The sequence below is a fragment of the Felis catus genome, chromosome B2, assembly GCF_018350175.1.
Source record: "Felis catus isolate Fca126 chromosome B2, F.catus_Fca126_mat1.0, whole genome shotgun sequence".
NCBI lineage: Eukaryota > Metazoa > Chordata > Mammalia > Carnivora > Felidae > Felis > Felis catus.
This window is the reverse complement of record NC_058372.1, coordinates 41,465,740-41,480,436: the sequence shown is the minus strand read 5'-3', so window position 1 is coordinate 41,480,436 and position 14,697 is coordinate 41,465,740. Positions and strand designations below refer to the sequence as shown.

Below are 14,697 nucleotides of genomic sequence, written 5' to 3'. Positions count from 1 at the left end.
TATCAAATAGAACATACTACAAAGAGTAAAAAACAAAAACAAAAACAAAAACAATGTGTTTCTGGAGCAGGAGCAGAGAGACAAATGGGATACTACAGAAACTGACCCACTTCTACATGGGAAGTTGAGAAAGAATGGATTATTTAATAAGTAATTGTCAGGAAATTATTATAATAATAATAAAAAATAGGGGCACCTGGGGTGGTGGCTCAGTCAATTAAGCGTCTGACTTCAGCTCAGGACATGATCTCACGGTTCAGGAGTTCAAGCCCCACATCAGGTGAGTTTGAGCCCCGCTTCGGGTGAATTTGAGTCCTGCTCCAGGTGAGCTCGAGCCCCACTCTGGGCTCCACACTCTCTCTCCCTCTCTCTCTGCACCTCGTGGGATTCTTTCTCTCTCTCTGCCCCTCATTCACTTGTGCTCTCTCTCAAAAAAAAAAAACAACATTTTTTTTAAATAATATAAATAAGATTTTTATAAAATCAAATAAAAAGGTTGAACTCCATATGGCCAAAAGACCTAAAAAAAAATTACAAGGCAAACAGAAGGGTAGAAAAGGTCTTTGTGAACTTCTAGTAGAAATGGATATCTAAAACACGATTCAAAATGCACAAAAGATAAGGTGAAAAAAAATGATGGACTAAAAGAATCGTGTTCAACAAAGTACAGCATAAACAAAGTTAATGGATGACAGATTTGGGAGAAGATATTTGCAGTGTCAAAAACAGACACTAATAACTGCAATATATGAGGAACTCTTGCAAAAAAAAAAGGCAGGAAATCCAATGATAAATTGGGTAAAGATTATAAATAAGCAATTCACAAAGGTATAAACTAGCAATATACGAAGAAACGCTCAACCTCAACTAGTAAATAGAGAAATATAAATTTAAACAAACTGAAAACATGAAATAAAATTTCATATTTTTACTTTTCTACTTATCCCAAATCTGTCATCCATTAACTTTGTTTATGCTACACTGTTGAACCACTTTGCTGTTTAAAGGCTTTTTTTTTAAGTTTATTTATTTTAGTAATCTCTACACCCAATGTGGGGCTTGAACTCACAACCCCGAGATCAATCGTCACATCACATGCTCTTCCAACTGAGCCAGCCAGGAGCTCCTTATGAAATACTACCTTATTATAGCCATCATATTGGTGAGTACTTTTAACCATTCAAAAATACCACCTGCTGGCAAGAATATGAGGGCAACAGGAATTCTTGTGTACTACAGGCATGGGGTAACCATTGATAGCCACTCTGGGGAATGATTTGGCAGTTATTTAGTGAAACAATGTATGTGTATGCCTTATGACCTAGCAGTCCACTCCTGACAACATTTTCAGAAAAACCTCTGCATAGGTCCAAAAGAGGATGAATGAGGACATTTATCAAATAAATATTAAAAAAAATTAGAAGTAACAAATGAATTAATAGCTAGGAGAATTGTCTGTAACTACCATAGATCCATACCATGGATTATGCTGTAATTAAAAGCAATCAATTACACATAAATACAACTACATGGAAAGACCTATAAAATCACCACTAAAGGAAAATTAAGAAAAGGAACGGAATCTACACTAGATGTTAATGATACTGGAATTAAAATAAAAAAATTAGTAAAGTAAGAATGAAATCTATAAGATAATACTATCTTTTAATTAAAGAGCACAAATTTTTTTTTAATTTTTTTTTTTAACATTTATTTATATTTGAGACAGAGAGAGACAGAGCATGAACGGGGGAGGGACAGAGAGAGAGGGAGACACAGAATCGGAAGCAGGCTCCAGGCTCCGAGCCATCAGCCCAGAGCCCGACGTGGGGCTCGAACTCACGGACCGCGAGATCGTGACCCGGGCCGAAGTCGGATGCTTAACCGACTGAGCCACCCAGGCGCCCCAAAGAGCACAAATTTTAAAAGCACACACATAAAGCAACACTGTGTAATTTATAAAGACATATACAAATTTAAGAAGATATACCAAATACATCAGTGGGTGCCAGAGGGAGAGTTAGATAGGGAGGGGGAAATCACTATGAAAGTGAAAGTAAGGAAAAATAAAATGAGACCCTGAAGAGTCCACTGATATTTTTCACTCTAAATTGATCAGAAATTCTGAGTGACTCAACTCCCTGTCCTTGAGGTCCCCCTTAAAAAACTTAGATGATGAAGAAACCAAGTTACAACACTATAAGTTAACCTACAAATGACAGAAGTGCTCAGTCTACTGATAACTCTAACCTGCTCTAGTGATATCTAAGGAGAAACTTGATTTCATACAGATTTCATAGCTTCTCAACATCCATATACCTGAAAAGATAAAAGAATTTGTATATCCTTCCTTGTCAGTCCTTGTGATTCATTCAGGTTGTAGTGTAAGTTTCCTTTCAATCAATCCAAGAAGGATCAGCGTGACCAAGCAAAGCAGGTTCCAAAGGCAGGAAGCAGAAGCAATACGATGCTATGGAAGTACCTTTCTGATCAGTCCCTTCTGCTGTTGTAGGGCCTTGGGGCAACCCTTCAATGTAGGTGGTTGGCAACAAGTCGGCCGAGATAGGTTGACCTTGTAGCTTTTGTAGTCTCTCATGAACAGCACTGGTCAGGTCTACATAAGCCTCATCGATGCTGCCACGTTCAATCCCAGCAAAACGAGACATTACCCCCATCACTTCCACACTGGCTTCCCGGTACCTAAAAAGTATAAGGATTGTTATATATGTAGGCAATAAATGAACACAACAATTGAGATAGTCAGCCCCATCCCCTCCATCTCATAATGGAATCATCATATACATAACCAATGTAAGATCTCCTTTTTTTTTTTTTAATGTTTATTTATCTTCATTTTTGAGACAGAGGGAGACATCATGAGCAGGGGAGAGGCAGAGAGAGAGGGAGACACAGAATCAGAAGCACGCTCCAGGCTCCGGAGCTGTCAGCACAGAGCCTGACGTGGGGCTCAAACTCGTCAACTTCAAGATCATGACCCAAGGCAAAGTTGGACGCTCAACCGACTGAGCCACCCAGGTGCCCCTGTAAGATCTCCTTAAAGAGAGGAATGGCTTGGCAGATGAAGTGGTCAATGCGCAGGCAGATGGTCAGTAACAGAAGCAAAGAAAAAGAAGCAGCACAGAGGCAAACATTTTTAGTGTGACTCTAGCACTATGAAGGTGGAAAGTGTCCAGACCATGAATGTGTTTATGTGACAAGGATCTCTCCAAAGATGAAAGAAATGCTTCAAACTTGTTTAACTACATTTTACTAAGATCACCTACTCTTTCTGTTATTTTCATATATCTACCATGTAGTATTCTGCTTCAACTTTTGTCTTCAAATATGAGATTTACAGGAAACACTGCCCTGATCCCTGAACCCAAGTATTTGGTCTTCCTCAAGATAGCATTTCTCAATATATATATGTGTGTCTGTATATATATGTATACACACATATATATTTGTATACATGCATATATATACACATATATGTTAATATGTTTTTTGAGAGGGAGAGAGAAAGAGAGAGAGAGGGGTCATAAGTGAGGGGCAAAGAGAGAGAAAATCCTTTAAGGGACAGAGAGAGAGGCAGGGGGAGGGAGGGAGGAGGGGGAGAGAGGGAGAGAGAGAGAGGGAGGGAGAGGGAGGGGGAGAGAGAGAGAGAGGGAGAGGGAGGGAGGGGGGAGAGAGAGAGAGGGAGGGAAGGAGGTGGGAAAGAGAGAGAGAGAGGGAGAGAGAGAGGGAGAGAGAGAGGGAGAGGGAGAGAGAGAGAGAGAGAGAGGGAGAGAGAGGGAGAGGGAGAGAGAGGGAGGGAGGGAGGGAGAAAGAGGGAGGGGGAGGGAGGGAGGGAGGGAGAAAGAGGGAGGGGGAGGGAGGGAGGGAGGGAGAAAGAGGGAGGGGGAGGGAGGGAGGGAGGGAGGGAGAGAGAGAGAGAGAGAGAGAGAGAGAAAGAAAGAAAGTGGGGCTCACCCGAAGCAAGGCACGAGCTCATCTGATGTGGGACTCAAACTCACTAACTGTGAGATCATGACCTGAGCCGAAATCAGATACTTAACGACTGAGCCACCCAGGTTCCCACACTATATATTTTCAAGTTTTATTTATTTTAGGGAATCTCTACACCCAATGCAGGGCTCGAATTCATGACCCCAAGATCAAAAGTCTTCTGACTGAGCCAGCCAGGAGCCCCAGTGTTTCTCACTATAAATTAACAATGTGACATTGAAGACTTTAAGACACAGAACAGATGAACACAAGGGAAGGGAAGCAAAAGTAATATAAAAACAGGGAGGGGGACAAAACGTAAGAGACTCTTAAATATGGAGAACAAAAACAGGGTTACTGGAGGGGCTGTGGGAGGGGGGATGGGCTAAATAGGTAAGCGGCATTAAGGAATCTACTCCTGAAATCACTGTTGCACTATATGCTAACTTGGATGTAAATTTAAAAAATTAAATTAAAAAATTTTTTTTTAAAAAGTGACATATTGGATTTTATACCTAGTCTACAGTAAGTCTGACCAACATGTGAGCTGGTCCTTGCTACATATATACACACATACATATACATGCACATGCGCGCGCGCGCACACACACACACACACACATATATACACACACACATCCAACCAACCAAGTCCAATCACTTCTGGGTATACTAACATTCAAATTATCAAGCTGAAGATAAGTGCCTAGAATGTGGTGACAGCCTTCCCTAGCGGATACCCGTTTCACCATACACCTTCTATTTAAACCCTAACAAGCAGCTCTTCTGGCTGTAGATAGCTAGTTTCCTATGGCAACATGTATATATTTTCTTTGCTTTGAACCTGCTATGGAATTTAAAGTAGGTACTGTATTCCTATTGAATCTATCATAAAAATGAAATATTTGCACCATTTCACAAAGATATCTATAAAAAACCTGCATAATTATTGCTGTAAAACATTCTCAAAAGAATTGGAGAAAAGACTTGGCTTTTTTTTCTTTTAATCATTATTTGTGTTGGAAAGAGGACAGTCAGACTTCAAAGGAAAAAAAAAAAGTGCAAGCACGTGCAGGAGCATGAGGGCACGATACAGTCACACACAGAGTGAGAAGAGGATACTCTTGCGATAGTTGGTGTTCCTTCACAGCCTCTTGAGCAAATTACTCCAAACTATTTTAAGAATATTTGATAGGGGCGCCTGGGTGGCTCAGTTGGTTAAGCGTCCGACTTCAGCTCAGGTCATGATCTCACGGTTCGTGGGTTCGAGCCCCGCATCGGACTCTATGCTGACAGCTCAGAGCCTGAAGCCTGCTTCTGGTTCTGTGTCTCCCTCTCTCTCTGCCCCTCCCCTGCTCATGCTGTCTCTTTCTGTCTCTCAAAAATAAATAAATGTTAAAAAAAAAAAAAAGAATATTTGATAAACTTCAATATGCAAGTTATTGAAGTTGGTTTTGCAAGTTATCAAAACAGTAATTTTACATCTCTCGGTCTTAATAACTCTTCGTCTATAAACTCCTAAATTTGATAAAACTGGCTTTGCTCATTATTTGATGAAGACTTTAAGAGTAAGATAAATGATCCAGTTTAAAGTTGGTGGCATGTGGCCTTTCAAAATTACATTGTGATGTCAACCATTATTTCCGGAAAGTTACACTGTCTTTACCAGCATAAAATTCCCTTCAATGCAATGTAGCGTATGTCCATTAGCTGAATTTAATTCTACTTTAGGGCTGAGGTATTAATCTTCAGTCAAATCTGTCTTCTTTTCTGGCAATAACTCCAGTGTGAAGTTGGTTACGGCATGTCACTTTTAGACTTAAAATTTATCTTTTTTTTTTTAAGTTTATTTTTATTTATTTTGAGAGAGAGATAGACAGCAAGTGGGGGAGGGGCAGAGAGAGAGGGAGACAGAATCCCAAGCAGGCTCTGCGCTGTTAGTGCAGAGGCTGATGAGGGGTCGAACTCACGAGCCATGAGATCATGACCTGGGCCAAAATCATGAGTCAGATGCTTAACTGACTGAGCCACCCAGGTGCCCCTGGAATATCTCAACTCTTAAGTCAAACCATAATCCCTACACACCACACCTACATGGCAGAATGTACTGTGAGAATGTGGATACTGAAATCCAAAAAAACCCCCCTGAATCCTTAGTCTACTTCCTAGCTGTGTGAACTTACACTATTTACCCTCTTTAAACTTGCTTCTTCATGGAGGTAGGGGGTGGGTAATACTAGAACCTACTTTATAATAACGTGAAATTTTTAAGAGCTGTTGCCTGTGGAGAGCTTAACACAGGCTGGCATGGGACATATGCTCAATACACATTCTCTATTAGGATTATTATAGTGGCTAGAGCTTGTACCTACCTCTAACTTGGTTATACCCAGACATACCTCTATTCTAAGGCTAAGACTCTAAAATCTGGGGAGCAACAGTGCACTTTAAACACAGAGAAGGTAGTCTCCTTTGAGATTGTTCACTTCTGGCAAGTAATTCTATTTTTTTAAATAATTTTAGTGTTTATTTTTGAGAGAGAGAGAGAGAGAGTGCACGCACATGTGCAAGTAGGGGAGGGGCAGAAAGAGAGGGAGATAATAGAATTCGAAGCAGGCTGCAGGCTCTGAGCTGTCAGCACAGAGCCCAACGCAAGGCTCAAACCCGCAAACTGTGAGATCATGACCTCAGCCAAAGTCAGACGCTTAATTGACTGAGCCATGCAGGTGCCCCTGGTTCTGGCAAATAATTCTAGATACTGCACTATAATGTCAGTTTAACTTAGCCTTCTCTGGAAAAACTTAGTTTCAGTCAATTTAATTACTTCAAACATTTCAGACTTTTGGCTTGAGAACATGGAAATTGGTATTAAGTTTTTCTTTTTTAAAGTTTATTTATTTTGAGAGAGAGGGAGGGAGGGAGAGGGAAAGATATGCAGTGAGGGGGGGCAGAGAGAGAGAGAGGGAGAGAGGGAGAAAGGGAGAGAGGGGGAGAGGGGGAGAGGGGGAGAGGGGGAGAGGGGGAGAGGGAGGGGGAAGAGGGAGGGAGAGAGAGGGAGAGAGAGGGAGAGGGAGGGGGAAGAGGGAGGGAGAGAGAGGGAGAGGGAGGGAGAGAGAGGGAGGGAGGGAGAGGGAGGGAGAGAGGGGGAGGGAGGGAGAGGGAGGGAGGGAGAGGGAGGGAGGGAGAGGGAGAGAGAGAGAGGGAGGGAGGGAGGGAGGGAGAGGGAGGGAGGGAGGGAAACAGAGAGAGAGGGAGGGAGGGAGACGGGGGGGGGGAGAGAGAGAGAGAGAGAGAGAGAGAGAGAGAGACAGAGACAGAGAGAGAGACAGAGAGAGAGAGACAGAGAGAGGGAGACAGAGAGAGAATCCCAAGTAGGCTCTGTGCTATCAGCATGAAGCCCGATGCAGGGCTTGAACTCACAAACTGTGAGATCATGACCTGAGTCAAAGCTTAACCGATAGAGCCACACAGGCACCTCTAAGTTTTAATTATAATACCAATTTTTAAATAATTAAGGAACTGAAAGGGTGTTAAGGGCACCAATTGTTACAGGTTGTAACGACTCTGAACTGTTCCTGAAACATGGTATCAAATCTATTTTCATTTCACAGAGAAAAGCTGGCTGTCGAAAGGGAACTTTTTCAGACATTATTTACACCAAACAAATTTGAAACTTCAGTTCCTCAGGGCCACATATTATATTATTTCCAATTCTTCCATTCCCTTAAACAATCTTTTCTTCTTACTTGGTAAGGTTAGCTTTCCCACGAGACTCACGAACTTGTGCCAGTAGAAGATCTGGACATAACTTCTTAGCATCATCTGCCCACATGCTCCTAGCGACCCCAAATGCGCGAGCTTCATAACTCACTGAAATTATTCTAAGGTTAGGAAAAAAAAGAAAACAGAAAAGTGTTAAATGAATCACAAGCAAAAATAACTAAAATTTAACATCAAGGCTATATAAACATAATAGTAGAAACTTTTTGGTCACAGATGCCACTATTACATCTCAAACACAGCAGCTGAGAAATCTCAAAACAGGACCTAGCATACTGCCATGTATTCTTATAGATTAAAATAGTCGATAGTTATAATAAGTATGATACATACCCACCACCCTTCCATGATTTGTACTGTACAACTGCACAAGGTTTATTCTTCAAATGAGGATTTTGCCGCTGTTCCACTTGAACAAAAAAACAGTCCATGTCCACTAGAGCAACTACCCGGTCCTGTCCAGTAGCCATTTTTCTGTAAGACGATTATTTTATGATCAGAAAAGACATCTAATCCAAAGCACCATAGAAAGCTGTATTTCCGTACTTCTATTGTTGAGTTATCCTGAACATGAACAGTAACAAGAATGAAATAGCCATTTTCATATGATGCTGGTAAGAGAATAATAAATTGTTATAATTTTAGGAAGGCAGTATATATCAAAAGCTTTAAAAAATCCCCACCTCCCAAAGGAACTGAACACACAAAAAAGATATACATATAGTCAATAAGCACATGAAAATGGGCTCAACATCATTAGTTATAGGGAAATGCAAATTAAAACTATAATGTACACTGGGGCACCTGAGTGGCTCGGTCAGTTGAGTGTCTGTGTTTGGCTCAGGTCATGATCTGGCAGTTTGTGGGTTTGAGCCCTGCATCGGGCTCGCTGCTGTCAGCACAGAGCCCACTTCCAATCCTGTCTCCCCGTCCCTCTGCCCCTTCCCTGCTTGTGCACTTTAAAAACAATAAACATTAAAAAAAAAAAAAACCAAAAACTATAATGTACATCAACAGAGGGATGAAGTCAATAGTTAATCTAGTTGATAACAAATCTAGAGTATAATTTCAGGGAAAAGAGAAACAGGAAATGACATATAACATGATAGCTTTCATGTGATATTTTTTAACTTTTTATTTTGAAATAATTTCAGACTTAAAGTTGCAAAAATGGTAGGATTCTCTGAAATCCAGCTTCCTCTGTTAACATTTTATAAAGCACAATTATCAAAACTAAAAAATGAATGAACATTGGTATAATGCTCAACTATACACTTTACTTGAATTTCACCAGTTATTACACTAATAATCTTTTTTTTTTTTTCTTTTTTTTCCAGGATCCAATGTTAGTCATCATGTCTCCTTGGTCTTCTCCAATCTGTGACATTTCCTCAATCTTCCCTTATTTTTCATGACACTTTTGAAGAGAACTAGTCAGCTACTTCAAGAATGCCTCTCAATTTAGGTTTGTCTAATGCTTTCTCTTGATTAGATTAAGGTTATATGTTTTTGGTATTTCTTTTTCTTTTTTTTTTTTAAAGTTTACTTATTTTGAGAGAAAGAGAGAGACAGAGAGAGAGAACTGACACAATGCAAGTTGGGAAGGGGCAGAGAGAGAGGGAGAGAAAATCCCAAGCAGGCTCCTCACAGTCAGTGCAGAGCCCGATGCGGGGGCTCAAACCCACTAACCCTGAGACCATGACCCATGCTGAAATCAAGAGACAAATGCTTAACCGACTGAGCCACCCAGACGCCTCAAGGCTATATATTTTTGGCAAGAATATTATGGAAGTGAAGTGTTCTTCTCAGTGTATCATACGGAGAGATACATGATAACAAGTCTTATTACTGGTGAAGTTAACCATGGTCCTTTAGTTGTGATAGTATTTGTCAGGTTTCTTGTTGTAAAGTTACTATTTTCCCTTTTGTAACTATTATCTTAGGGGGAAATCTTTGAGTTAATGCAAATATCCTGGTTCTCCTAAAACTTTCAACCACTAAGCACCTATCACTGGATCTTGCCTGTAACACTTACTTGATAACGGTCTGATGGTGATTTTCTATCCATTTATGTAAAGTTTTGAAGACAAAAGAAAACAATACTACATACTATTCACAGATAGACATACATAAAGGTATGGATGGTAGACTGGAAGAACAAACCTTATGTACTTGACAGTGGATACAGACTAATGTTATCATTTAACATTGTAAGAAATCTGGAAGAAATACAAACTAAAGCAGTAGCTCCCAAACTTTGCTGCAGATTAGCATCACTCAGGAACATTTTTTTTAAGCTCTATGCCCAACATGGGGTTTGAACTCATGACACCAAGATCAAGAGTCCTCTACTGACTGAGCCAACCAGGGTCCCCCAACCTAGGAATATTTAAATAATACTGATATCTGGCTTCTCTCACCCGACATCCTAATTTAATTGGTATGGGTGTGTTTTGTGCTAGCTCAGCTATCAGCTGAGAAATGCTATCAGCTAGAAATGGCTAGGGTCACTCACCTGGGCTTCAGTGACCTTCCCACAGACATCTCCTCTTTCCAAAAGAAAAAATACAACTGACCAACCCTTCTGATTCTTATTGTGATTGCAAGATGCCCTTCAGCAATAACCATCAGCAAATGGAAAAAAATAAAGGTTTAGTACTTACAGGACTGAAAAGTACATAGCATACCTGGGGCCACACAATGACATCATAGGTAGATAAAAAGAGAATACCTTATGTAATCAAGCTGGCTAAAAGTGAATTATCATAAAGAGTTTTTTAAAAATAAGTTTTAATATCAAGGGGTGCCTGGGTGGCTCAGTCTCTTAAGCATCCAACTCTAGATCTCCTAAGTTCAAGCCCTGCCTTGGGCTCTGAGATGACCACACAGAGCCTGCTTAGGATTCTCTCTCTCCCTCTGCCCCTCCCCACTCATGCTGTCTGTCTGTATGTGTAACTCTCTCTCCCCGTCTCTCTCAAAATAAATAAACTTTTTAAAAAAAGCTTTAATGGGGCGCCTGGGTGGCTCAGTCGGTTGGGTGACCACCTTCAGCTCAGGTCATGATCTCACTATTCTTGGGTTCGGGCCCCACGTTGGGCTCTGTGCTGACAGCTCAGAGCTTTGAGCCTGTTTCAGATTCTGTGTCTCCCTCTCTCTCTTTTCTCTCTCTGCCCTACCCCCACTTGCTCGCTTGCTCTCTCAAAAACAAACATTAAAAAAAAAAAAGAAGAATTCCATAGGACTGAATGAACTGATGAGGATGATTATAATTCTTATGACTTTTCATTAGAAACACTGTTGGTTCTTTAATGTTGTTTCTTCCAGATTTAAGGAAACCTCTTCTCTTAACCTATCTCCAACTTACAGCAATTTGGTAAAATATACTTTTGAGAACAAACTTTTTCTCCTTACCTGATCCCTCCAGAATTAGAAAACTCTCAGTGAATATTCTTATTTTTATGGCAATGTAATTATCTGTATAAGTTCAATAAGGATCTTTCTCCTTCTAACAGGACACGATTGGAAACATTGGTTATACTACCAAACTTTGACTAGAATGATGTATTTAAGACATACATATGTAGATATAATAGTTAAGAAACTAAGGTTAACTTTGTGGAATCAATAAAGCCCCATGGAAAAATCAGTCTGGCACCCTGCTTACCAAGTTCCCAACAGCCTTACCAGGTGAGTAAGGAAGGTCTCCTCCTGGCAGGCCTAGGAACCTCAGGGTATTTTAGGAACCTCAAGAAGAGAGGAATTCACCCAAATCTATACGTATTGCAGGCAAAGCCTAATGGCAAGTTTCTTGATTGGCTTCATAGTCTCAAAAGGCTTTTAAAAGTTCAATCTGAGATTCCTTATGAAAAGTTCCAGGAAAGCAGATTTAAATGTCTATATGGTCAATCACTATTCTTGCTGTACTTATGTAAATAACCAGGCCTACTTTAATGAGACTACACTTATTTTTTTTTAATTAGCCTTATTTTGATTATCTCTGAAAGAAATGGGGGTGATTGTGAGAGAATGACTGTTTCAGTAATATAACTTTGTGGATATCACAAAGTTAATGGTCTTTGAGGTTTTATTTTTCCACCTCTAAACTGGACTGGATCCTGAATTCTTCTAGTTTCCTCCAATATTTGGCTATAACTCTCTAAACTAACATTTCCAAATGTTCTCCCACCCTTCTGACTTGGAAACACTGAGAACTAAAACTGCCCTTTCCCAAAGTCATGCAAGCTATCGTGGAACAACTTGACATAAACTTCAAAGAAATCACTCAACAGCTCATGCATAGACAATTTTGGTGGCTGTTGCTGCGTGGGCCACTCAGAAAAGATCACCAGAGACATTCAAACTGCAAACCAGGAAAATCTAACAGATTGCCACCGTCTGCCCTCACTCCATCTGAAGATGCTTTGAGTCTGACATCTAGAAATCTTCTCAACTGACTGCCTTCAGAACTCACAAACTGGGATTATAATCTTAATCTGTCAGTCTGGAATTTCCTGGTCAGCACTATCTGCCTGATAGACCTCTGCCTTCCCCCAAAGGAAGGTGATCTTGCTTGAAACAATCTACTCTTTGACAGTAACTTCCTTGTCATGCCCCCTTCTGCCTTGCCTTTCACTTTGTACAGCTCTTAGGAGCTCCTTTTTATTTGTTAGAGGAGATGCTGCCCAATTCATAACCATGAATAAAGCCAGTGTAGATCTTTAAATTTAGTCAGTTTTTTTTTTTTTTTTAAACAGGCCTAACTTGAGGAACCCACCAGCACAACCACTTCCTGAAATAAGACACAACACTTTAATTAAATTAAGTTATTCTCAGGACCAAGAGATTGGTTCCACTGAATATGAAACAATCTACCAACACAAGACAGGCTCAAACCTATTTATACCATGGGGCACCTGGATGGCTCAGTCAGTTTAGTACCCAACTCTTGATTTTGGCTCAGGTCATGATTTCAGGGGTCATGAGATGGAGACCCACATCAGGCTATGCTGACAGCTCAGAGCCTGCTTGGGATTCTCTCTCTCCCCCTCTCTCTACCCCTCCCATATTCATTCTCTGTCTCTCTCTGTCCCTCCCTCTCAAAATAAATAAACTTAAAAAAAAAAAAGCAGACTACTTATTACCCAAATCCGTGAACAGATTTCCAGGGCTAGCCTTCAAGATCACTGACCCATTTTCATGGCTGGACTCTTTCAAGATGGCTACAGACTGGATTTCAAACTATTGCCTGTATAATTATTTAACCCTGACTTTTAACATACCAACTATCAGGGCAGTTAACGTCCTCATCATTGGCTCTGGCATCACAGGGTAGATTGTCGTGTAAACCCTGACAGTGGCTCCCGCCACCCCTTTCTCATAATGCAGGTGGCTGATTTAAGCCGGGATTGCTGAGGCATCCACTTACTTTAAAGATGACTATCTTGGGGGCGCCTGGGTGGCTCAGTCGGTTAAGCGTCCGACTTCAGCCAGGTCACGATCTCGTGGTCCGTGAGTTCGAGCCCCGCGTCAGGCTCTGGGCTGATGGCTCGGAGCCTGGAGCCTGTTTCCGATTCTGTGTCTCCCTCTCTCTCTGCCCCTCCCCCGCTCATGCTCTGTCTCTCTCTGTCTCCAAAATAAATAAACGTTAAAAAAAATTAAAAAAAAAAAAAAAAGATGACTATCTTGAATAAACACACAGGCAGCCAAATGACTAGATAAAGTGTCAGGCCACGTTCCCTAACTGAGACTCCTTTGTTTTAGAGTTCTTGGTTGATTTCAATAACTGGCCATTTTGGAACACTTGGTTTTTTGTTTTCCCTTTTCTCTCTTCCGGTACTTTAAGTTCCCGCTCTTATTTTTTAAATTCACCCGTGAAACCCTTGATCCCCACCCTCAAGCAGAACTCCAGGCCTGTCCTAGCTTGCTCCCTCTCTACCTGTAACCTTGCTGTGTGCTCACTGGTGTGTCTTGTGAGCTTCAGGGCTTATAAGGAATAAATTGTTTTTCTTTCAAAAAGTTTCCTGAGGGTCACTGCTAAAGGGTGTCCTGCAATCATATTAAGAACCATAAGAACATTGGTTTCAAAACGGGACAGGTCTGTGGGAAGCTCACAGGAGCCCAGGTGAGTGTCCTGAAGCATTTCTAACCACAGCATTACCACCGATAGGCTGAGATAGCACAAAACACGCATATACCAATTACATTAGGATGTCTGGTATTAGAAGCCAAATATCAATGTTACTTAGATATTATTTTATTTAAACTTATTATTTTAAAACATTACTATTAGGCTGAGATGGCACAAAATGGGGTGTGACTTGAGCACTGTGATTTTTAAAAGCTCTCCAGGCAGTTCTAATATGTAGCAGAAATTGGAAACAACTGACCTAAATAAGATACTTATGGAAACACCAGTAATTCATGATTTAAATATGAAAGAAAAGGTTATACAGTTCAGTAAACACTCAACTGTTTTCTAAAAAAAAAAAAAAATCAAAAATTAACATTGACGTTGACAAGTGGCATGGAACTAACAATGACAGAAGATTAGTGGAAAGAAAACATGAATTAAAAAGTCTGAGTAGTCAAGGCATTAATTCTTTATAAAAATTCCTTATAAATTCCACTCACTGAAACTTGGCATAAAGTGTTAAGTTTAAACACTTAAAAGTTAAAACCATAATATGTCAGAAATTACCTTACCTTGAGGCGACTTTTGCGTAGTGCTGGAACAGATAATGCCAGAATAAAAATAGTAAACACATTTTAACACACACACACACACACACACACACACACACACACACACACACAATCACCAGGGAAGTACCATGCTAGATACAAATAGAAATAGAGTAAGAATAGGAAGCAGTGATTTAAGTCCAGCAAACATTTTACTGCGAAAAAAACACAAAACCCAATATGCAAACT

General features: G+C 40.5%; 1 protein-coding gene across 3 annotated transcripts in view; it reads right to left on the bottom strand.

The window, feature by feature from the left end:
• The window catches only part of POLH (DNA polymerase eta), a 40,801-nt gene that overhangs the window by 25,290 nt on the left and 814 nt on the right, over nucleotides 1-14,697 (bottom strand). The window contains exons 2-5 of one of the 3 annotated variants that reach the window (XM_045057602.1): nucleotides 14,470-14,492; nucleotides 8,101-8,241; nucleotides 7,734-7,868; nucleotides 2,483-2,700 (exon numbers count right to left, since the gene is read on the bottom strand). In XM_045057602.1, coding sequence (XP_044913537.1) covers nucleotides 2,483-2,700; nucleotides 7,734-7,868; nucleotides 8,101-8,237 — 490 coding nt within the window. In that variant the 5' untranslated portion in view covers nucleotides 8,238-8,241; nucleotides 14,470-14,492. Of the gene's footprint in view, nucleotides 1-2,482; nucleotides 2,701-7,733; nucleotides 7,869-8,100; nucleotides 8,242-14,469; nucleotides 14,493-14,697 lie in introns of those variants that run through there. The other 2 variants (XM_019830633.3, XM_011282210.3) reach the window with 2 other exon arrangements.